At 39.9% G+C, this 25,252-nt stretch overlaps 1 protein-coding gene across 3 annotated transcripts in view; it reads right to left on the bottom strand.

The window, feature by feature from the left end:
* The window catches only part of usp42 (ubiquitin specific peptidase 42), an 88,382-nt gene that overhangs the window by 44,834 nt on the left and 18,296 nt on the right, over positions 1-25,252 (bottom strand). For 2 of the 3 annotated variants that reach the window (XM_072269148.1, XM_072269147.1), the window contains exons 3-7: positions 16,596-16,805; positions 7,842-7,952; positions 3,366-3,468; positions 876-943; positions 576-646 (exon numbers count right to left, since the gene is read on the bottom strand). In XM_072269148.1, coding sequence (XP_072125249.1) covers positions 576-646; positions 876-943; positions 3,366-3,468; positions 7,842-7,952; positions 16,596-16,805 — 563 coding nt within the window. Of the gene's footprint in view, positions 1-575; positions 647-875; positions 944-3,365; positions 3,469-7,573; positions 7,615-7,841; positions 7,953-16,595; positions 16,806-25,252 lie in introns of those variants that run through there. The other variant, XM_072269149.1, reaches the window with a different exon arrangement.

Genomic DNA, 25,252 nt, shown 5'->3' with positions numbered 1-25,252 from the left:
ACACTGCATGTTCAAACAGAATAATTTACTAAACAGGTATTTGGCCTATGGTCCCTATGCCAGCAGTTTTACAGGTTTCCATTCAGCTCTACTCCACTGATTTTTACCCAAAATCATAGAATTTTTTCCAATCATTAATTTCTTGAAGTCCTGGCATTTTTTAAAATGTGGATTTTAATGTAAATTATTTAATGTAATCAAAAATGTAAATTGTATCCAGAAGTAAATACAATTCAATAGTCAAGGCCAAATTAACGAGGTTTATTGAAACTTGCTTTCAGTTCACTGTCTTCCTCTATAAAGGCAATGCTCCCAGTGGCTCATTTAGACTTGGGTTTCTTTGAAATGCTGTTGACCTCTGTCTGAAGGTGAGGGCTAACCACAAAGATGGTCTCATAGCTTACCATACTAGAAGCAACCATAACCTCTGGGCAGTGTTTCTACAGCAAGGAAGTAAACCTCTCAGCTATGAAAATCAAGGTTGACTAATAGAAAAAGCTTGCACAAATGCAAAGACAGGGAACTGGTTCTTAAAAATACAAGTTTGTTGGTTAGCAAGAAGTACACTCAAATACCTTTATTTCCAGAGCAATATCCAAATATGGGTCATATGTGTCAGAAACTCCTTTGCAGTTTAGGCATTTAACTAAAATCAGAAGAACACTGTTAGAAAAGTACAGTAATATAAAATGGTTAAGAATTTTAATTTTAACATTGAAGAACTTCAGCATAGTACAATAAACATCCACCTTTCTACGATCAGGTAATACTGATGCCTAGAAAGCAAAAAGCAGTTTTGATTTACATATCCATCAATTGTACAAGAAATGTTAAAAATATAAAATGACTCAGATCTTTATAAAAATACAACATACCTCTGGATCTTAAGTACCCTCCAAAAATTTGATATATCATTGTGGTGGCCTGAGTTTGTCTATCCAACCTGCAGAAGCATCGAGAAGAAAAATCAGTACTTTTTTAACTTTACAATTAATCCTTGGTTAAAAATATATTCATTTTGACAGCACAACATATTGATTTTAAATATTTCAAATCAGTTTACTTATCCTCACAGCCAAAGAATTTATTTGTAGGCGTTCATTTATGACAGCACCAGAAGCATTATACTGTTGCATTTTTGCAAATGTCACAGATGCACTTTATCTCAACTTGTACATCTGCAGGATATGTTTTTATCTGTTAATATTAGTGCAAAACACATTACATATCACATACAGCGCTTAAAATAATATTAATTATTATAAGCACTGTATGTGATATGTAATGTGCTTTGCACCTTGGCCCGAGAGGAACACTGTTTTGTCTAGCTGTAGACATGTACAATTGAATGACAATAAACTTGAACTGAAGTGTAATACCAAAACACAAGTGAAGCCTATAATGATATGGCGAACCAAACATGGAGCTCACTTCCAGTTGTTCCATGCTCTTAAGTATATGATAACAACAGAAACATGGAGAATCCTGTGCATTTCAAACTGACCGCATAAGAAATATAACCGAAGCGTACAAAGCCATGGAATGACCTATAGTGAATGGAAACCCATCTTAGTGAAACTGTGGATGCTTTTGGTATTGACTCATTCACTCAGTGGCCACTTCATTAGGTACAGGAGTGGAACCCAGTGGTCTTCTGCTGCTGTAGCCCATCTACTTCAAGGTTTGACGCATTGTGCACTCAGAAAAGCTCTTTTACAGACTACTGTTGTATGGCATGGTTATCTGAGTAACTGTCACCTTCCTGTCATCTTGAACCAGTCTGGCCATTCACCCCTGACTTCTCATTAACAAGTAGTTCAGAACCACAGAATTGCTGCTCAATGGATGTTTTTTTTTTGCTTTTTCACACCTTTCTCTATAAGGTCTCGAGACTGCTGTGCGTGAAAATTCCAGGAGATGAGCAGTTTCTGAGATACTCAAACTACCGCACCTAGCACCAACAATCATTCCACGGTCAAAGTAATTTAGATCGCTTTTCTTCCCTATTCTGATGTTTGGTCTAAACAACAAATGAAACCTTTGACCATGCCTGCACACTTTTATGCATTGAGTTGTTGCCACATGATTTGCTGACTAGATATCTTCTTGTGTGCCAGTATACCAAATAAAGTGGCTACTGAGTACATATGCTAAGATAGTGAAAAATTTGTCTTGCACTCTGTTTATACAGATCAAATCATGACACAGTGCATCGAGCTAAAACAATAAAAGTGTAAAAGCTACCCGAAAAAGTGAAGTGTAGGTAAATGATAAAGTGCAAGATCATAACAAGAAAAAGTGAGACCAAGAGCCCATCATATTATACAAGAAGTTTGTTCAAGACTCTGATAACAGTGGGATAAGAAGCTATCCTTCAGCCTGGTACTATGTGCTTTCAGGTTTTTGTATCTTCAGGCGGAAGGGAGATGGGAGAAGAGAGAATACCTGGGGTGTGTGGGTCTTTGATTATTCTGGCAGCTAAGAGAGGCAGCAAGCAGTATAGGCAGAATCCACAGAGGGAAGGCTGCATCCTGTTTAAACAAATTTCTGCTAAGTGCTATTTTAAATTGTGCATAAGAGAATTTATATAAATTTACAAACCATTTATAACCCTCCAGTTCTCGTGGAGAATGTGCATTATAGGTTGTTCCCAGGTTACAACAGGATTCTGTTTGTGAATTGCTTGTAACCTGAACAGTTTGCATTGAAAATGGAGCCGCAAACTGAGTTTCCAGGCAACAGGAACGCATGCAGCCACACAGCAACCAGCAAATTCGTCCCGCTGGTCTTGCTCGTATGTACAAGCTATAGACAAGTTGGCCAGTTGTAAACTAGGGTGGACCTGTAGTCTGCTTTTATGATATAACTGGTGATAGCTGACATATTCTATCATGCAAGAGTACTTTTACATACCAAGTATGTAAATCTGACATTAGTATTCAATGCAGGAGGATGAGAGGTGACTTGATAGAGGGGTACAAGATGATAAGAGACATAGATAGAATGGACAGCCAGAGACCTTTTCCCAGGGCAGAAACGGCTAATACAAGGGGTTATAATTTGTAGGTGTCTGGAGTAAAGAATAATGGGGGTGTCAGAGGCAGTTTTTTCAGAGTGGTAGGAGTGTGGAATGCACTGCTAAGGGCAGTGGTAGAGAATATATGTTAGAGACATTCAAAAGACTCTTAGATAAGCATACGGATGAAAGGAAAATGGAGGGCTACGTCATAAAAAAGAGTTGGATCAATCTTAGGTTAAGGGATGGTACAATATCATGGGCCAAAGGATCTACTGTTCCATGTACAATGTTCCATGAAAACATGAACTACTACTAAATTACACAACCTTAATTTAGACATACTCACTTGTTGCTTCCGTTCAGGCATGCTTTCTGAAGAGCATCAACTGTGTAACGTAGGAACTCGTGAGCATCTTCCTGGTTTCCAAATCGGAAATGTTTTGCTATCCCTAAAAGATTGAAAATTTAATAATGGAATTGACCAGTATAGTAACTAAAGTTCAGATTATTTTGAAAATTACATCTTTTATCACGAATGCAACTTTGAGCCTGTTACCATGGGAAAGGTTTCTTCCATAAGTTTCGGACCTGTGCTGAATTGGCTGACCAGTGACAGGGCCATTGCCTTTAATGCTCTATGCTAGCATGGGAAGTAGGGAAAAGCCACTTGTGATTCCTGCCATAGTATCCATCCTAATGCCCTTTGCTGAGGTACAACATACAGGTTCAAACTTAGATGTGAAACCCCTCTTTTAATGGTATGTGAGAAGATACCTTTGATTAGCAATATGAAATAGCAAAACTGCAGGTCAATGTCCCTGAAGCTACTCTCCATTAGGGAAGAGACAGGCTATCCACAATGACCAGGTTAGAAAAGGCAAACTCCAATTCATATTTACACCCCATGTGTTATGTCAGTGAGAACACAAGAGGACGGCATGATTAGACAGGTTAACATCAGTCAGGCAGCGATTATAATGATAATCAATTGCAGACACTGTAGGACTGGAAGAACTTCAGTATGTACTTTATTTATTGTTTTATTTAGAGATAAAGTGCGGACCAGGCCCTATCGGCTCATGAAAAGTGCTGCCCAGCACCCCATGCATTTAACACAAGCCCAATCACAGACAATTTACACTGACCTATTAATCTACTAAGTGGTACGTCTTTGGACTGGGGGAGGAAACCAGAGCATTCACAGGAAACCTATGCGTTCACGAGAAGGACAGACAAACTTCTTACAGAGGACGCTGATGCCAGAACTGAACTCCAAACTCCAACGCCCTGAGCTGCAGTGGCATCGCGCTAACTGCTACGCTATGATGGCACCCCCATATGTTGTGTGTATGTACAATCGCAAGCAGCCAAGGATGGTCTCCAAATACTGAACAACTTGTTCATTAGAACCCAATTTATATGATGTACATGAGTAATGGACTACAGAAACAATTAAAACAATTAGTTGATATAATTTACACTAATTAAGACTACTGTTACAATAATTGTTCATGTTGATAAATGCTTTACAGCTGAATTGGGTTAGAATACTAACTTCTTGAAGTACATCTACTGCCACACTTAATTTGAATATCCCCAGTGGTCCAGCACTAAACTACAGAAGCTAACTGATCAGAATAAAATCAACACAAAGGGTTTTGCTTTATTTCTTTGCAGCAACAACCGTTGAACTATTTTCAAATGGTATTAATTCACATCATCTATTTAAGCTTATCCTTCATGAGACCCAAGATTATCTCCAACAAGACTAGGCATGGACTGGGACGGAAACAGGCACAATAACAGTTTGGCAGATTAGGTGGGCCAAAGGGCCTGTTTTCGTGCTCTAAAGCTCTATCACTCTATGAAAAGGGCTGGAATGGGAGAAGGGGATATTGAAGGAGGGAAACACGTCTTTACATATAAAATATGATATAACAATTTTGAAGCATCCTATGTGAACTCATGAAACAGTTCAGGTACCAGAATAAAACACTCCCCTGTGTTAATACTTGAAATCAAAGAGCTACCAGTCAAATTGAAAATAGCCAAACATAATCTGGACTAGTTAAATTTATTATAGAAGTGTCTAACATTTGTTCAATATTTCCATTTAATGCATTGAGTATGGTAATCTTTTGCCTTGATGCTTATTTTCCAGTCCACCAGAAAACTCTTCACAACCCCATAAGCATAAATCCACATCAACCAAGTAATCTACAGACATTGTGCAAAGACAATAAGACTTATGAGCAGAATTAGACTATTTGGTCCATCAAGTTTGCTTTACCATTCCAGCATGGCTGATTTATTATCTCTCCCCTCTCCATTCTCCCTTTGACACACTACTGTTCAGATTCAGATCACAAGTACATCGAAAAGTACAGTGAAATTTGTTGCTTGTGTTAACAATTAACAAACCCAAGATTGTGCTGGGGCAGCCCACCAGTCTCATCACCATCAAGAACCTATCTACCTCTGCTTTAAATGTACCCAGTGATAGCCTCCACAGCTGTCTGCAGCAATAAATTCCAGATTCACCACTCTCTGACTAAAGAATTTCCTCATGTCTGTTCCAAAGGGATATCCTTCTATTTTGGCAAGAACTGCTGGATTCAGAAGATTAATTCTCCACCCCCCCGCCCCCGCCCCGTCAAGTATTATTTATAGGACAGAAGCAGTAACAATTTCTCTTCAACCTCTTAAACTAACCTCGTGTGATCTTAGCATCAGCTAACGAAAGCCTAATTACCAGGACAACATCACCACTACAACACCATGTAGTGAGAATTATGTTCACCCTTCAGAAAAGGTAAACAGTGCATTTTGGTTGACTGGGTTAGCAACAGACAAATCCATGTACATCCTGAAAAACTAAAACTGAAGCCTACAATTTGAAATGACAGATTTTGTTTACTAAAATAGTGCCTAGTCACTACAAACAGAAAATACACACAAACACTATACTTCAAATGCAGGGTGGTTGACTTACTATAAATTATCATAAAATTTAGCCTCTACATCTGTTTCACCCTTAACCCATGACTTGTAGTTCTAGTCTCACCCAACCTCAGTGGAAAAAGCCTGTTGTATTTACCTTATCTATACCCTATTTTGTCTAGCTCTATCAAATGTCTCCTCATTCTCCTATGCTTCAGGGAATAAAGTCCAAACCCATGTAACCATTCCCTATCACTCAGTTTTTTTCTGATGGTTGTAATCCCACCAATTGCTAAATCTTTTTTCAGTTCTTATTTTGCAGTATTCCATACAATTCCTCAGTACTTTACACGCAGTTATTTGGAAAAGAAAAGCTTCCAAGATTTAATGCCTTGGTAAATTCTCGTAAGGTAGCAACAAATCCAGTTCCCCTTAAACACCAGCCATTATGGAAAGTTACCAGAGTACACACAATCATGCTCTCCACCAGCTAATTCTGTTGCACTTAATTAGTCATCCCAATTGCACCAAAGATATTCAGTTATGCTAGAGGCTCTAATTTAACGAGCGACCGTGAGCAAGTCACTAAGAATAAGTGATCTCAATATTTTAAAGAATTGCTTCATTAAAACAACAACTCTGTTCTCTAGTACTACTGGAAAACTATGCAGTAATTCAGAAGTTTCAACCTTTCTGGAACACTGAAGATTATAAGAGGGCAGAAACTTTAAAGTAAAGGATCAGGAGAATAAAGTGCATCATCATTAAAAAAAAATTCTTAAAACAGGGCCTGATTTTCAACAATTCAGTACTCGCAAAAAAATGTTTCAGCACTTTTATGTAGGTCTGTCATTTTGCGAAGTTTATTTTGGGGCATTTTGCAAACTTGAGCATTGATCAGGATATCAAATTAGTAATCACAAGTATAAAGTTTTCCCATTTTTTAATGAATGCATCAAGTGTAGAGGAAGTTCCTTATAAGTTTGGTAAAAATCTAATAAAGTCTAACTTACTGAGGTCTCGTGCTTAGGTGCTGTATCCAGTTCACCTACTGTTTTATCAAAAGGTACCACGAGTCTGAAGAGAAAAATCACTGATCAAGTTTGGTGAAAATCAGATAAAATGTTAAGTTACTGAGGTGATAAGTTAGCGTTCATGTATAAGGTCTACAGAAGCACAGTCCAGCACACCAGGCATGCTATTTTCAAAGGGAACCCAAGATAATAGACAGAAAGTCATGAGTTCTTTTAAGTTTTCATGAATTCTTCGGTTATTGAGATGTAATACCAATGAAGTGTTTTACACAAAAAACAAACCTCCATATTAAAACCTCTTCTTTTTTTAAAATCTTTAACCTTAGCTTGTATCTGGCACAGGATTGTTAAAAATCCTTCTCCCATGAGGTGCACTGACTTTAAGGGGGCATTGGGTCAAATTCCATGGAATTTTTAAAATTAAGGCTTTTGAGGGGGAAATTGCATTCCATAAAATTACAAACCAGTAGCCTAGTAAGCAGTTTCAAGTCAAAGTCAATAAGGTTCTCAAACTAGACACAGTGGAACTTCCATTATCCACATTTCAATTATCTGCCAAGACTTGTGTACAAATTCTTACCTTACTAAACAGCCTGCTAATATCAATCTCCTTCTGACAGAAGTTAACCTTAGGCATAAGAAAGATTACATTTAGTTTTTGTTATGTGAATAAATCTTCTCTGTGCCAAGAGATTTCTCTTATACTACACATTTTGAAATTTGTGGTTAACCATCGATTTTCAACGTCTACTGCAGAATGTTACATAAGGCAGATAATTGAGGTTCCACTGCATTGTTACTTTGACAGTTTATTGCATCAAGGGAACTCAAGAAAAAGCAATTCTTACGTCTAAGATCATTGATGACAGACACGGGCTTGATGACATTCCCAGAATTAGAGAAGACCTGGGTGATATGGTTCTGCAACATGCACATCATACAGAATCCCTGTTCGTTACCTACAATGAAAAATAATTAGCATTAACCAAACAATGTCCTGTTCACACCAGCAAATCAGCAAAGTGTTCACGCAGAATACGTTATGCCATGGTGGTGCAGCAGTTAGAACGACGCTATTACAGTTCCGGGCGTGAGAGTTCAGAGTTCAATCTTAGCACTGTCTGTAAGACGCAAACACGAGGAAATCTGCAGATGCTAGAAATTCAAGCAACACACATCAAGGTTGCTGGTGAATGCAGCAGGCCAGGCAGCATCTCTAGGAAGAGGTACAGTCGACGTTTTGGGCCAAGACCCTTCGTCAGGACTAACTGAAAGAAGAGCTAGTAAGAGATTTGAAAGGGGGAGGGGGATCCAAAATGATAGGAGAAGACAGGAGGGGGAGGGATGGAGCCAAGAGCTGGACAGTTGATTGGCAAAAGGGATATGAGAGGATCATGGGACAGGAGACCTAGGGAGAAAGAAAAAGGGGAGGGGGGAAAAACCCAGAGGATGGGCAAGGGGTATAGTCAGAGGGACAGAGGGAGAAAAAGGAGAGAGAGAAAAAGAATGTGTGCTATACTTTTTCCCCAGAGAAAGCAGGATCTCCCAGTGGCCACACATTTTAATTCCACATCCCATTCCCATTCTGATATGTCTATCCATGGCCTCCTCTACTGTAAAGGTGAAGCCACACTCAGGTTGGAGGAACAACACCTCATATTCCGTCTGGGTAGCCTCCAACCTGATGGCATGAACATTGATTTCTCTAGCTTCCGCTAATGCCCCACCTCCCCCTCGTACCCCATCTGTTATTTATTTTTATACCCACATTCTTTCTCTCACTCTCCTTTTTCTCCCTCTGTCCCTCTGACTATACCCCTTGTCCAACCTCTGGGTCCCCCTCCCCCTCCTGTCTTCTCCTATCATTTTGGATCTCCCCCTCCCCCTTTCAAATCTCTTACTATCTCTTCTTTCAGTTAGTCCTGATGAAGGGTCTCGGCCCGAAACGTCAACTGTACCTCTTCCTAGAGATGCTGCCTGGCCTGCTGCGTTCACCAGCAACTTTTAACTGTCTGTAAGTCGTTTGTTCCTGCTTTCCCCGAGCCCATGTTTGCTCCAGGTGCTCTGGATTTCTCCCAATGTCCAAAGAGATACTGGTCAGTAGGTTAATCGGTCATTGCAAATTGTCCTGCGATTAGGTTAGGGTTAAAAAGGTGGGTTTCTGCACAGTGTGGCTCGTTGGGCTGGAAGGGCCTGTTCTACGCTGTATCATCAAATAAATTCTTTTAACATTACCTTTCTTCATTAACCTTCTTTCTCTCAAGACTTATTTTCAGAATGATTTGAATCCTAAGTCTGCATCAAAACAGAATAAACAAAACTAAAATCCTTAGTAATAATAGGATCTGAAAAGATTGCCCCCCCCTTCATTAAGATATCAAACTGCAGATGATGGAAAATTAAAACAAAATCAGAAAATGCTGGAAATACCCGGGTCAGACCCCATCTGTGGGAAGAGACACGGGGTTAACATTTCAGGCTCGAGGCCCTTCATCAGAACCGTTCTGATAAAAGGTCTTCAATCTGAAATGTTGGCCCCGCTCCTCATCTGACAGATGCGGCCTGACCGTATTTCCAGCAGATTCTGTTATCCTTCTTCACAGCTAGTCTCCTTGGACACTTCTGTTCAACTGTACATAACTAACCTTGCATACCCCACCCCCCCCGGTCATTTCAACGAATGCCATCAAAGGTGTTGTTTCCATCTCTATCACCATTTGGTTTCCCATGGCCTCCTCCTATCCAAGTCCGATTCCAGCGAGTGGTCCACTCAATGGAGAAGATCATTGGCTGTCAGCTACCAATGTTAAAAGACCTGTTCATCGTCAGAGCAAAGAAAAGAGCTGGAAAAGTTATTACTGAGTCTACCCACCTATTCATCGAATTGCTCATCGGGGAGACACTACTAGTACATCACCACATGTTGTCCTGGTAGTGATGAACTTGCAGCATCGCCCCGATAGCAATTTGATGAATAGGCAATTCTAAAGCTTATTTCCTGTAGCTATCCAGCTTCTCAACAAAACTCACTCAGGTTTAAAAAAAAAACCCTAACCGTCTTTGCACAACATTTATTAAATGGTCTTTCCTGCTCTCCTTGTTCTGTTAATAATTATTTAGTCTGCTCGTATGCTCACATTTAAGTTTGAATATTGATATTTGTGCATGTGATCATTCTGCTAATTGTCGATTGTACATGGCTGTTTTCACTATTGTCTTGTAAAAAGTTAGTTGCTATTATATTTTCTATTGTGCTGCCCTGTGTTTTATGCTTGGCACCAAACCACAATCAATTCTGGTATGCCTCACATATTGGTAATAAAGTGATTCTGATTCTGCCTAAATAGTGCTGCCAAAAGCAGATCTGAACCCGTGCAGGTTTCTGTAATCCTTCAACAATATATTCAAATTTAGGTTCATTTATTTATCACCTGAACATGAAAACATACAGCGAAATACATCATTTGTGTTTACAACCAACACATCTAGGGATGCACTGGCGGCAGCCCGCAAGTGTCCCCACACATTTTGGTGCCAACATAGCATGCTCACAATGCTCAGAACAACACAGAACACAACAAGCAACAAAACAACAGCAAAACAAGCCCTGTTCCTCCCTCCCACTCACCCACACACATAATTTATCTCCATCTATATGGTACTCTATGGCAAATATCATAAATGTCTTTGGGGAGCTCACATCTATAAAAGCTCTCAGTTTTAACATTATCAGTATAGTCAGGCTGTTTCACCAAGACATAGAAGGGCAAGGTTTTTAATTTTTCCAAGCTCAACACTGCTACGAAGACTTTGAGCACTTTTAATACAGATGATATAGATCAAAGTGCTTTACAATGGGATAAAAGTACAAATATAAAAAATAAAATAAAAAAATTTTAAAAAACTTGAAGGTAAAAGACAAAAGATGTAAGTTAAAACCCAGGTCAAATAAACAAGTTTTGAGCTTGCATTTAAAACAGTCAACTGAGTCTGTATCCCCTACAGTTTTAGGTATTGAATTCCACAGTTTAGGAGCAAAGCTGACCTGCCAATTACTTTTGAGGGAGATTGTTTAAATATAAGAGACAGGCAGAAGAAGACCTGAGAACTTGAGCGGGGTTATAAAGCGAAAATGACTCTGATGTCATTGAGAGATTTAAGAACAAGTAAGAGAACTTTAAAAATCAATTCTGAAAAATACAGGAAGCCAACGATGAGTTGTTAGGACAGGAGTGATATGTCGCCTCATCCTGGTTGCGGTTAAAAGTCTAGCAGCGGCTTTCTGAATGAGTTTATCATTCAGAATCATGAATTTTGAATTCCTTCCATCTTCATCACCAAACTCACCACCAATTTCATTCAATTAACCAGCCCCACACACACACACACACAAGCTAACTGAGATTTTGTCCATCCCAAAGCTTTGCCACTGAGCCCACATCCTCTCCATTAGGTCATTTTGCTTCTCCTGCCACTGACATCCCTATACATCCAAGTTACCTCCAGACTCAAATCCCCCAATTCATCTCAGTCAGCTCCAAACTGTCCAAACTCTTGACCCCGTAATGCCACTCCTCGATTGTGTGTGGGTAGTCAGTGCCTTCGCCTTCTCCCCAGGGCAGAAGTGGCCATTACCAGAGGACATCAGTTTAAAGTGAGTGCAGGGCAGTTTAGGGGAGATGTCAGAAGTAGGTGTTTTATTTTTCTATAAACAGAGAGTGGTAGGTACAGGGAACACACTGTGGGATTTGTAATGGAGGCTGATAATACACACATTTCAGAGACTCTTAAAAAGGCACATGAATAGAAGAAAAATGGAGAGTTACAGTTGTGGGATGGAGGGGTTAGACCGATCATGGATCAGGTTTACACTGATCAGCAGATCATCATGGGCCGAAGGGCCTGTACTATTCTGTATAAACTCTACTCAGTTACAGTTGTCCCGCAGTTTGCAATCATATTATACATTTTGAAATCTGAAATACTGAAAAGAAACATTAGTGTTGGGGAAAACAACCCCATGTACAGCTCAAATATACAAAGAATCTCATACTCTCTGTATGTTAGAACACATTTAATGAAAGGCTGCACAGTAACCCGTCTTCAAAGACCAAAAATAACTTACAACACTCCAGGAGTTTCATTTAAACTATTTAAAATAAGACATGTGGTGCTGATGCCAGTTTCTTTTAACTTCACGTTTAAAGTGCCTCTGGCAACAAGATAACACACTAACAATGCTTAGCTGCCGACTTTCTCAGGTGGGCAATTTCTATCTGTGTAACACCAGCCAACTTCCTTTGACTTAGATCACACACTGAAAAAAAAAATCACCTACATCTTTATTAATGCACTCCTGGTTAGCCTTCGTGTTCAATATTGCTATCTTGAAGTGACTTAATGCTGTTCTGTGTCCTGATTTCCATTCACATATCTCTTCCAGGCAGGCTGACCCACATTGGTTCTGCCGAGCAATATATCAATTTCAAAACCTGCATATTTTTAAACTCCTCCGTAGTGGAACTTCAGGAGCATGTGCACTCTTCCAATTCTGATCCAAGATCCCTACTGATCCGCAGATTAAATTGCTCCACTACAGATGCCTGTGCTTTCGCTTGTCCCAAGCTCTGAACTGCTTCACCAAATTACTCCACTTCCTTTTCCTGTTCCAAGATGCTCCAAAGAGAAAAGCTGGTGCTTTTCTCTTTGTAGCGAAAGAGTATGAGAGGTGACTCAATAGAGGCTTACAGGATGACAAGAGGCATACATCAAGCAACTTTTTCCCAGGGTGGAAATGGCTAATACGAGTGGGCATAATTTTAAGGCGACTGGAGGCAAGTATGACAGAGACAGTTTTCTTTTTCCAACACAGAGTGGTGGGTGCATGGAACATGCTACCGGGGTGGTGGTAGAGGCAGATATATTGGGGAAATTGTATCCCCAGGATGCACAAGAGATTGGAATCTGGAGCAACAATATGCTGGAGGAACTCAGCGGGTGGGGCAGCAATTTGGGGAGGGAGGGGGTTTGGGGAGGAATGATCTGTTGACATTTTGGGTCAAAACACTTCATCAGGATTATCTGAAGTTGTTTGTTTGTTACATTTTAAAACCTACTTCTAGAGCATAAAACATTTCAACAAAGTACAGGCCCTTCAGCCCACAATGTTCTGTCAACTTTTTAACCTACTCCAAGATCAACCTAACTTTTCCATCCAACATAACTCTCCTTTGTTATATCATCCATGAGCCCAAAAGAGTTTCTTAAATGCCCCTCATGCAGTTTCCTCTAACACCACTCCTGGCAGTGCATTCCATGCACTTCCCACTTTGTTAAAAAAAACCTACCTCTGACGTACTTTCCCACTACCCTCCTCCAATCACCTTCATAATTATGCACCCCCCCCCCCTTCCCGGGAAAGGGTTGATCGATCTATGCCTCTTATAGTTTTGTACACCTCTATCAAGTCACTGTTCATCCTCCTTTGCTTATTCAGCCTTTCCTCATAAGAAATGCTCTCTCCAGATAGCATCCTGGTAAATCTCCTCTGCACCCCCTCTAAAGCTTCCACATCAAGACAACCAGAACTGAACACAACATTTCAAGTGTGTCTAACCAAAGTTTTATAGAGTCTACTGGCTCTTCAACCCAATCCTCTTACTAATGACAACACCTATCAACTTGCATGGCAACCTTGAGGGATCTAGGCACAAGGACCCCAAAATTCGGTTGTTCCTTCAAGAATTCTGCCATTAACTCTGTATTCTACCCTCAAATTTGACCTTCCAAAATGAATCATTTCACATATTTCCAGATTGAACTCTACCTGCTACTTCTCAGCCCAGCTTGCCACCCAGACAATGTCCCTTTGCAACCTACGACAACCCTCTACACTACCCACAATTCCACCAACATTCATGCCATCTGCAGAATTACTAACCCACCATTCCACTTCCTCATCCAAGTCATTTATAAAAATCACAGAGAGCACAGGTCCCAGAACAAACCCCTGCACAACACCACTGGTCGCAGACCTACAAGCAGAATACACACACCGTCTACAACCACCCTCTGTCTTCTGTGGGCAAGCCAATTCTGAATCCACAGAGCCAAATTTTTGCTGGATTCGATGTCTCCTGACTTTCTGAATGAGCCTACCAGGAAGAATTTCATCAAATGCCTCACTAAAATCCATATCGCCACATCCACTGCTCTACTTTCAATGTGCTTTGTCACATCCTCAAAGAATTGTGCCAAGCTTGCAGTTAGAAGACTGCTCATTGTTCTTTAAAACTACTAATGTAACAAAACTTTTGTTGATTTATGCTAAAATCACATTGGAGGCCTTGGCTGAAATTACCTCAAATGTTTTGCTACAGTTACTGGAAGTTTTATTTATTTATATTTTTAAGAGATACAGTATAGAACAGGCCCTTCGCCCCAATGAGTCACACAGCCCAGTAACTCTTCTATTTAACCCTAGCCTAATCGCAGGACAATTTACAATGACCAATTAACCTACAAACCAGTATATCTTTGAACTGTGGGAGGAAACCCACATGCTCAAAGGAAGGACAACTTCTTACAGAGGATGACAGAACTGAACTCCAAACTCCAACTCTAATAGTGAGAATATATATATATATATATATATATATATATATATATATATACACACACACACACACACACACACACACACACACAAATACATACAGTGACATGCAAAAGTTTGGGCACCCCTGGTCAAAATTTCTGTTACTGTGAATAGCTAAGCGAATAAAAGATGACCTGATTTCCAAAAGGCATAAAGTTAAAAATGACACATTTCTTAAATACTTTAAGTAAGATTACTTTTTTAATTTCCATCTTTTACAGTTTCAAAATAACAAAAAAGGAACAGGGCCCAAAGCAAAAGTTTGGGCACCCTGCATGGTCAGTACTCAGTAATACCCCCTTTGGCAAGTATCACAGCTTGTAAGTGCTTTCTGTAGCCAGCTAAGAGTCTTTCAGTTCTTGTTTGGGGGACTTTTGCCCATTCTTCCTTGCAAAAGGCTTCTAGTTCTGTGAGATTCTTGGGCCGTCTTGCATGCACTGCTCTTTTAAGGTCTATCTACAGATTTTCGATGATGTTTAGGTCGGGGGACTGTGAGGGCCATGGCAAAACCTTCAGCTTGCGCCTCTTGAGGTAATCCATTGTGGATTTTGAGGTGTGTTTAGGATCATTATCCTGTGGTTGAAGCCATCCTCTTTTCATGTTCAGCTACTTTACAGACGGTGTGATGTTTGCTTCCAGAATTTGCTGGTATTTAATTGAATTCATTCTTCCCTCTACCAGTGAAACGTTCCCCGTGACACTGGCTGCAACACAAGCCCAAAGCATGATCAATCCATCCCCATGCTTAACAGTTGGAGAGGGGTTCTTTTCATGAAATTCTGTACCCTTTTTTCTCCAAACATACCTTTGCTCATTGCAGCCAAAAAGTTCTATTTTAACTTCATCAGTACACAGGACTTGTTTCTAAAATACATCAGGCTTGTTTAGATGTTCCTTTGCAAATTTCTGATGCTGAATTTTGTGGTTGAGGACACAGGAAAGGTTTTCTTCTGATGACTCTTCCATGAAGGTCATATTTGTGCAGGTGTCGCTGCACAGTAGAACAGTGCACCACCACTCCAGGGTCTGCTAAATCTTCCTGAAGGTCTTTTGCAGTCAAACAGGGGTTTTGATTTGCCTTTTTATAAATCCTACAAGCAGTTCTCTGGAAAAGTTTTCTTGGTCTTCCAGACCTCAACCTAACCTCCACCGTTCCTGTTAACTGCCATTTCTTAATTACATTACGAACTCAGGAAACGGCTACCTGAAAACGCTTTGCTATCTTCTTATAGCCTTCTCCTGTTTTGTGGGCATCATTTATTTTAATTTTCAGAGTGCTAGGCAGTTGCTTAGAGGAGCCCATGACTGCTGATTGTTGAGACGAAGTTTGAGGAGTCAGGGTCTTTATAAACCTTTGAAATTTGCATCACCTGGCCTTTCCTAACGATGACTGTGAACAAGTCATAGCCCTAACAAGCTAATTGAGGTCTGAGACCTTGGTAAAAGTTATCTGAGAGCTCAAAACTCTTGGGGTGCCCAAACATTTACATGGTGCTCCTTTCCTTTTCTTCACTCTAAAAATTGTACAAAACAAAAATAATACACTAATCTTGCTTAAAATGTTGAAAAGAATGTTCCATCTTTAACTTTATGACTTTTGGAGATCAGTTCATCTTCTATTCACTTAACTATTCACAGTAACAGAAATTTTGACCAGGGGTGCCCGAACCTTTGCATGCCACTGTATATCTGCTACAATATAACCTCTTGAGTCTTAAACATGAATTCAAATATAGGTTCCTGCTCAACACTATTCTGATGTCCATCTTTACGTTGTAAAGGAGATATGAAATTGCACACTCTTGGGTTGCATCACCACATCTTTCAATAGCAGTCCTAAGGACCGGCAATTCATGATATAACCTCAAGAGCATGTTACATGAGGTTGGAACAGGAAAAGAATCAGGAAACAAATTCAACAGGAAAAAAAAAATCATCCACGTACATGTTCTGGAATGTTCTCGGGATAGCATATAGTTTGCAAGAGGCGGCGTGTACGTCAAGCACTGCAGAGCGGAATTCAGGAAACAGGTATTGCCCAGGTTTTGGAGGCCAGCTCCTATTTTGTGGATTTGCTGCCATTTCAAGGAAATCTTCTCCGCTGGAAACAATATTTTTTGTGGAGGTGCGATCCCGTCACCACTGCCCAGCACATCTAAAATTAAAATAGGAAAATGAATGGAGATCTTGATTCAAATACATTAGCAGTGGTTAAACAATACATATAGAGAAAACTATTTCCATTAAACGGTGCTTGTTATGATAATGCTCTAGGTGGAGATGACTGAAGATGATAAAGCAGGTTAGACTCAAAGATCTAGCTATCTGTAGCACAAACTGTATACTAATGGCATCATGTTTGGTGACCACATTATGGCAAGTGAATTTATGCATATTACTTGCATGAATTTGTATGGATAAATTACCTGGCTATTACTGAGAGACATTACTGTTTCTCTTTACTCTACTCTTTAACTGGACTCTGTGCTCTGAGTGATGTTGTTGGAACTCATTGCCACAGACAACTGTGGAGGCCAAGTCGTTGGGTATACATAAAGCAGAGGTTGATAGGTTCTTGGTTAGTAAGGACATCAAAGGTTACAGGGAGAAGGATAACTTGGAACTAACTAAAAATTGCATGCTAACTAAAATATGCTTTACACAACTGAACAGCGAAGTGTCAAGTTTTTGAGCACCTTGCACTAATGTCAAATTTAAGCATCCATCTATGCTGGGGGCAATTTACAGTGGCCAATTAAGCACACACCAGCGTATCAGAATCAGATATAATATCATTGGCATATGTCATGAAATTAGCTGTTTTGCAGCAGCAGTACATTGCAAAACATAATAAACACTAAATTACTGTAACATATATACAGTATCGTGTATAAAAATCTTCAGTATATTAGTTCAAGGTACATTTATTATCAACATATATCATATACAACCTTGATACCTGTCTCGTAACAGGCAGCCACAAAACAAAGAAACCCAAAAAGAACCCATTTAAAAAGACTGCCAAGGGGTTCCGGTGACATCATCATTCAGAATGGCAGCTTAAATCAACAGCTCCTCTGGAAAAATGCATATTTTGCCCCGTTAATCCAACAAGTATAAGATCTTTTGAAAATATCCGAATTGCTAAGGGGGGCAAGAATGGGGAGAAAGAATGGAGATTGAAAAAAGCACCCCTGCGGAGCCAATGGAAGAGAGAGGTACAGTGCGTGGCTCTCCTACACGTGCGCGTGGCGGCGAAGCTGACAATGGGCCTAGTGCAGGCGAAGCGGTAAATATGATAAGGATTCTGGAAGAGATAAGGGGAGTCCAAAAAGATAATGCAGCAACTCAATGATATAAAATCAGAGCTCGCCAATGTCAATCAGAAAATAGCAGTGGCAGAGACTCGAATTGAGAAGGTGGAAGATCGCGTGCAAAGCGTGGAACAGATATGAAGTAAGATGATAAAAGTATTAAATCAACAGGAAAGTAAATTGCTTGACCAGGAGGGAAGACCGTGACCGAAAAATACCAGGATTTATAATGTTCCCAAAGGAGCGAAGGGACTGTTGATGATGGACTTTGTACACAAGCTGTTGCGGGACGCGGTGGAGATTCCCCAGACTATGGAGATTGAAATTGAGAGAGCACATCGGTTGCTCGTCCAGCCGCCTCCCGGAGACAAAGTAAACCGTGCTCAATAGTACTTAAATTCCTTCGATTCAAGAACAAGCCAGAGGTTCTACGAAGGGCCTGGGGTAAGAAGAGGGTTTTTTGGAACGGGAAGTTAATATACTTCGATCATGATTACCCCCCCCGGCAGTCCTACAGAAATGGAAGGAATATTCCAAAGTGAAACTAATATTAAAGCAAGAAAAGATTAAATTCCAAACACCGTAGAACAATGACTGCTGACATAACTGAAGCTAAATTAAACCTACAATTAGTAGGCTTAACTTAAGCAAATCACCAGAATCAGATGGATATACGGCAGAGTGGTATAAGGAGTTTAGAAGTGAGTTAATTCCTATTTTACTCCCCACACAGAACTGGACCCTAAGAAAGGCAAATGCCACCCAGCTGGAAGGAGGCGATAATCTCAGTTATACCAAAAGAAGGCAAGGATAAAATGGAATGTGGGTCATTTAGACCAATATCTGTTCTTCATGTGGATTATAGAATATTTACTTCCATCATGGCCAAACAATTAGAAGAGTTTCTACCTTACATAATGATCAGACAGGTTTTATACAACACCAAACACAAGACAATATATGAAGGATACTTCACATTATGGATCATATTAAAAAAATGAAATTGAAGCAATAGTGATGGTGAAATCTGAAAGGCATTTGATTTGGTTAATTGGAATTTTCTTTACAGAGTTTTACATAGATTTGGTCTACATGACACAATTATTAAAACTATACAGGCACTATACGACAATCCTACTGCCAGGATTAAAATCAATGGATATTTATCTAATAGCTTTACCCTAGAAAGGGGCACGAGACAGGGTTGTACATGGTCACCGCTACTCTTCACATTATATCTGGAACCATCAGCTCAATACATCAGACAAAATGAAGATACCAGTGGAATTACTATTAAAGGGACAGAGCATAAATTGGCCTGTTACGCGGATGACATTTTGATCTATCCAGGGCAACCAACATACTCTTTACTTAAATTGATGTAATCCCTTGAACAATATGGACAATCATCAAGATACAAGATCAACATAGATAAAACCCAACTACTTTTATATAACTATAGCCCACCAAGAGAAATTGAAAGTAGATATCCTTGGGCATGGCAAACAGAGTCCGTCAACTATTTGGGCATCATTATGCCAAAAGATTTGGCAAAATTATCAAAATGCAATTATCAGCCTATATATAAAAAAAATTCAGGAAGCTATAGCAAGATGGAACCCAATTCCTTTTCTTGGTCTCAGTTCAAGGATTGAATCTATTGAACTGAATATACTGCCCCGACTACTATATCTCTTTCAGACCCTACCAATAGAGATTAACCAAAATCGATTCAATGAATGGAACAAGATGCTATCAAGATATATATGACAAGGTAAAAGGCCTAGGGTTCGTCTCAAAACTTTGCAATTAGCCAAGGAAAAAGGGGGATGGGGCCTACTTTCTCTTAGAGATTATTATTTTTCAGCACAGTTGAGAGCTGTGATACGCTGGTGCAACCCATCATATGGTGCTCAATGGAAAAACATTGAGGAGAGGATACCTTCCATCTCCATACAGGCAATTTTGACTGATAACAACCTACAAAGTTACATAAATAGTATTGACAACCCGTGGGTGAACTGGACTCTTAAAATATGGAAAACTATTATAAAAAAATATGAACTAGAGAGAGACATTGCAATTCCTAAATGGTGTGCATATGATTTGGATTTTACGTTGAATAAACTGGATGCTAGATTTAAAGACTGGACAGCTAAAGAAATAACAGCTATTTGCAATATAATGAAAGAAGGAAACCTGTTCAGTTTTGAAATGCTCAAAGAGAAACACTTACTAGAAAAACAAGACTTTTACCAGTATTTACAGATGCGTCAGTATATTAACAGGACAGTTAAAAATGTAACCAAGGCAAGTACATGCCTGATAGAGCTATTTAGAAAAGCATATAATTCAGACAACGGTAGTAGAATAATTTCAAGCGTTTATAAGGGTTTGTCAAATCTTAAAACACATTCAACTTCATACATTAAAACAAAATGGGAGAAGGAAGGAGGGATAATAAGATCTGAGGAAGACTGGACAATAATATGCAGGTATCAATGGAAGTGTACCAGTTCACAGAAATGGAGGGAGTTCGGGTAGAAAAACTTGATAAGATATTTTATTACACTCTCTCAGAAATCCCATTAAGATAGTAACTCCCCTGCTTGCTGGAGAAATTGTGGAACTCAAAATGCAAACCATTATCATATTTTCTGGGAAAGCCCCGTTATCAAAGACTAATGGAGTGGGATACATAATGCCCTACAATTCATCTTTAAATGTGAAATACCTTTAGAGAGTAAGACCATATATTTTGGGTATATACCTCAAGAATGGTTGAAAAGTGATAAATATTTAACGAATGTACTGCTGGTGGCTGGTAAAAAGACCCTTACCAGGAAATGGTTATCTCAGGAGAGCCTAACTTTAAATGTATGGATGGAAATTACAATGGACAGTTACAAAATGGAGAAGATAACAACGTGTTAATCATAAGTTGGAACAATTTTATTCATACTGGAAAAAATGGTTTAACTACATAACACCTCATAGGCCTGATTTTATTCTCACAAGTCAATGAATAAGTTGTAAAAAAAGATCACTCCCTACTCTGTACATAGTTTTCTTCTTTCGATTGTTCTTTCTTTCCTCTCCTTTCTATAAGTGTATACCTCAGATAAATATTATGTGGAGACTTGTGACAAATATGATTATACGATATATATGTACACATACAGTATCTGAAATAGATCTTATGGAAATGTTTGTCTGATGATGAAATCCAATAAAAAATAAATTACAAAAAAAAGACTGCCAAACACCTAATGTGCATACAAAGAAAAATAAAATCCTGCAAACAATAAAAATAAGCCAGTAACATTTTGAATTGAAGTTTTACAAAAATGAGTCCACAGATACAAAGTCAGGCTTACTGCAGCCAGAGCAGACCACAGCCTCAGTTCAGTGCAGAGCCGAGTAAACAAAGTGCAGCTAGGGTTCCTTTACATAGATCTATGTTTGTCAACATGGAGCAGAGAGCAAGTTAGTAAATCTGGTGGGAACAAAGGATGTTGGGAACGGTAAAGGCGGAGCGCCATGGGATGGGTATGGGACAGGTGGCAGAGGAGGAGTGCCTGGGGCTGGGTTTGGCAAGGTACAAACACACCCAACCCTGAGAGAGCAGACAAGGTCATTTGATGCCAAACAATTGGATTATTGATCATTACAGAATGTCTCTCCGATGCTTCCCTCTCCCTTTCCCAACCATGGTTCTCCTCTCCCTGCTCCCTTCCCACTCTCGGTTCACAATAGAGACCCATATCAGAATCAGGTCATGATTTTTTTTTTCCCTGTGGCAGCAATACAGTGCAATACATAAAATTACTATGGTACTGCGCAAATGTCTTAGGCACCCTAACTACACAGTATATATGTGCCTAAAACTTATGCACAGTATTATATAAATTAAGTAGTGCAAAAAAGAGAGGGAAAAATGTGAAATAGTGTACGTGGGTTCACTGTCTATTCAGAAATCTGATGGCAGAGGGGAAGAAGCTCATGGATGTGAGTGGAAATGGGAATACACGGGGAAATCCACATGATGGCAGAAAGAGTTTGAAAATTCTACGTAGGCATCAGAAGTCAGTATGAAAGCCCAACCGCTGGAGTTGAGACATCTGCATGACCAGCAACACCACTCTGCAGCTAAATACACAAATTATGGCAGGTCATGTTTCATAAGTATTGATTTGGAGACCAGTGTGCAGCGTTTGTCAAATATCTGAAGGAGAATTCAGTGCAAACGTCTAACATTTCCTCTAATGTACCAGACATGCCCAAATACATGTAACATTTTCCCAATGAAAATCAGGATCTTTTAAAATAACTATAGGTTTTATTGGAAAATATCATTTTCCTATAGAACTAGAGGTCATAGGTTAAGGGAAGTTCTTCACTTAGCTGGTGCTAGTGTGAACGAGCTGCCAGCGATAGTAGATGATGAGGCTTTGATTTCAACATTTAAGGGAAATTTGGGTAAGTACGTGGTTGAGAGGGATAATGGAGGGCTATAGTCCCAATGTGGGCCAATGAGACTAGAGTTATAGCTTGGCACGGACTAATTGGGCTGTAAGGCCTGCTGCTGTGCTGTAGTATTTTTGGTCCAAGTGTGGGTGCTCATAAGTCAGATGTTTGCAATTGAGAGATGGCCTCTGTGTCCTATCTCAGGCCAACTTTCATTTGGCCACCACCCCTGGTGCTCTGACTTCAAAACCTTAATATAGTTTTAAAATTCTCCCATGCACTTGCCTTTCTTATCCCTGAGACTTCCTCCGGCTCCTTCAGATAGATGCACTCTTTCTGGGCTTTTGCTTATTCTGCATCTACTGGTGGCCTGTTTCTGTGCTATAGAGCTCAATGACACTATTGCAAAATATAATGTTCAAACATTACTAACTTAAGCGAAAATAATAAGCCGAGAAGGAAGCAAAGCTTAGCGATAAGTTAATAACTTCTTTGTTTTGCATGCCTCTTCAGATAGTCAAACAAAAAGAAATGCTGAAATCAGTCAATATTCATAATTAAAAATATTGCTATTTACAGAAAAACGTAGTTCAGGAAACAATTTAACAATCAACTACACAAAAAAGAAAAATAGGTATCATGCAGAACTCAGGAAGATGTAAGAGGTCAGTAGAATCTTATAGCTAAAGTATTTTGAGGCAAATGCCTGCTTTTCAGTACAATTTCTGCAGCACTAGGACAGAAGGTTAAAAGACCAACACATAATTTAAAGCAGAGTTTCCAACCTTTCTTATGCCATGGACCAATACAATCGCAAGGGATCTGTGGACCCCAGTTTGGGAACCCTTGATCTAGACTGACAACTTAGTGCATCAGTACAAGTGCAATACCGTAAGGAGATGCCTTGGCTGTTCATATGGATGCAAGTGATCTCATGGCACAATTTAGAGATGGGGAATTAAAGCTGTCACACACTACACACAAACCAATTGGTCAACCACCTCGGAGGCTGCCGAGACTTCCCTGCGTAATCAACACCTGCATCCAGCTATAAACAGTGAGAAGGTATCAGGAGCAATTGGCTGTGAAGTGTCAAGACATTCAGTGAGCAAGCTAAAACATGCATACACAAAAAGGAATAGGAAGTAATAGGGTACTTTGATATGATAAGGTTGTGGGAAGAAGCTTGTGGATTATAAACACTAATATGAATTACTATATATACCAAAGGGTATAGAGTCATTGAGAACTATGGTACTTATAGGTGAGAGCGGAATGCTTAAAGGATGTTGTTAACCGAAGGATATATATAGGATATAAAAGCCTGAAGACTTTTGCACAGTAGTGTAGTAATTTTAAGTATTGCACTGTACCACTGCTGCAAAATAAAAACAACTTTCATGACATATATGAGTGATGATAAACCTGATTCTGATATGGGTCCCTATTGTGGACTAAGAGTGTGAAGGGTGCAGGGAGAGGGGATTCATGGTTTGGAAAAGGGAAGAGAGAGGGAAGGCAGAGGGAAGCACAAGAGAGACATTCTGTAATGATCTGTAAGACCACAGGACATTTGTCCATTTGGCCATCAAGTCTTCTCTGCTATTCAATCATGGCTAACTGACTGTTTGGAAACAAGTGACCTTGCCTGGTGTCTCGGGGCTTGGTGTGTCTGCACCTGCACCACATGCCACCCCTGGCTCTCCCTCTCTGTGACCTGTCCCATACCCCTCCACCCTCACCATTTCCAATATCCTTTGATCCTGCCAGATTTACAAACTCATTCTCTGCTCCATGTTGAGAAATATAGTACTGTGCAAAAGTCTTAGGAGGTGTGTGTGTGTGTGTGTGTGTGTGTGTATATAAATAAAACACACACTTATATGTACACACAGTATATAACTATCAAATACTCAGACAGACATACATGTTGTCCAGTCTTGTCCATTTATGGTTTGCTCTGGTAGCCAGTTTCTTGCCAGATGGTCCCCATTACCCAACCATTGGCACAGACCCTGTTAATCCAGGCGACGTCTGACTGGATGTAATGTAAGTGCGAGGGGTCCAGCCCAAGAACTCTACTGGGCTGTCACCACTGAGACCTGAACCCTGGACCCCTGCACTACAGTGACTGGTTCCTGGTGTCAGCCTCCAAAGCTGCATAAGAACAGGCACTGAGCACAAGAGCAATAGAAGCAGCGGTTTTTCACACGACACAAGACCAAGCTGCAGACTGTACAAGGAATCCGCTGAAACCATTCTGCACGTAGCAGCAGGGTGCAAGATACAGGCAGGGAAAGCATATACTGAACTGCACAACCAAGTTGCAGGAATTCTGTACAGGAACATCTGAGCTGAGTATGGATTGGACACTCCCAAGTCCAAATGGGAAACACCCAAGAAGGTAGTGAAGAATGACAGGGCTGAGATCCTGTGGATCTTCCAAATACAGACTGATAAGCAGGTACTGGCCAATCAACCAGACATAGTAATACTGGACAAGGAACAGAAGAAAGCAACAGTAATAGATGTGGCAATCCAGAATGACAGTAACATCAGGAAGAAAGAATATGAGAAGCTGGAGAAATACCAGGGTTTGAAAGAGCAGATAGAAAAGATGTGGAAGGTTAAAGCCAGAGTAATCCTGGTGGTGACAGAAGCAATTGGGGCTGTGACACCTGGACTGCGAGAGTGGCTCCAACATATCCCATGATCAGTATACAGTATACCGGAAAATATCAATACTATACGCCTGTCTGAGTATGTGATAGGTTTCAATTAAATCCTCCCGCTTTCTTTTCAACTCCAGCAAGAAATTAAC

Source organism: Mobula birostris, chromosome 9 (genome assembly GCF_030028105.1).
Source record: "Mobula birostris isolate sMobBir1 chromosome 9, sMobBir1.hap1, whole genome shotgun sequence".
Lineage (NCBI taxonomy): Eukaryota > Metazoa > Chordata > Chondrichthyes > Myliobatiformes > Myliobatidae > Mobula > Mobula birostris.
The sequence above is the reverse complement of the archived record's forward strand: the minus strand, read 5'-3'. Positions and strand labels throughout refer to the sequence as shown.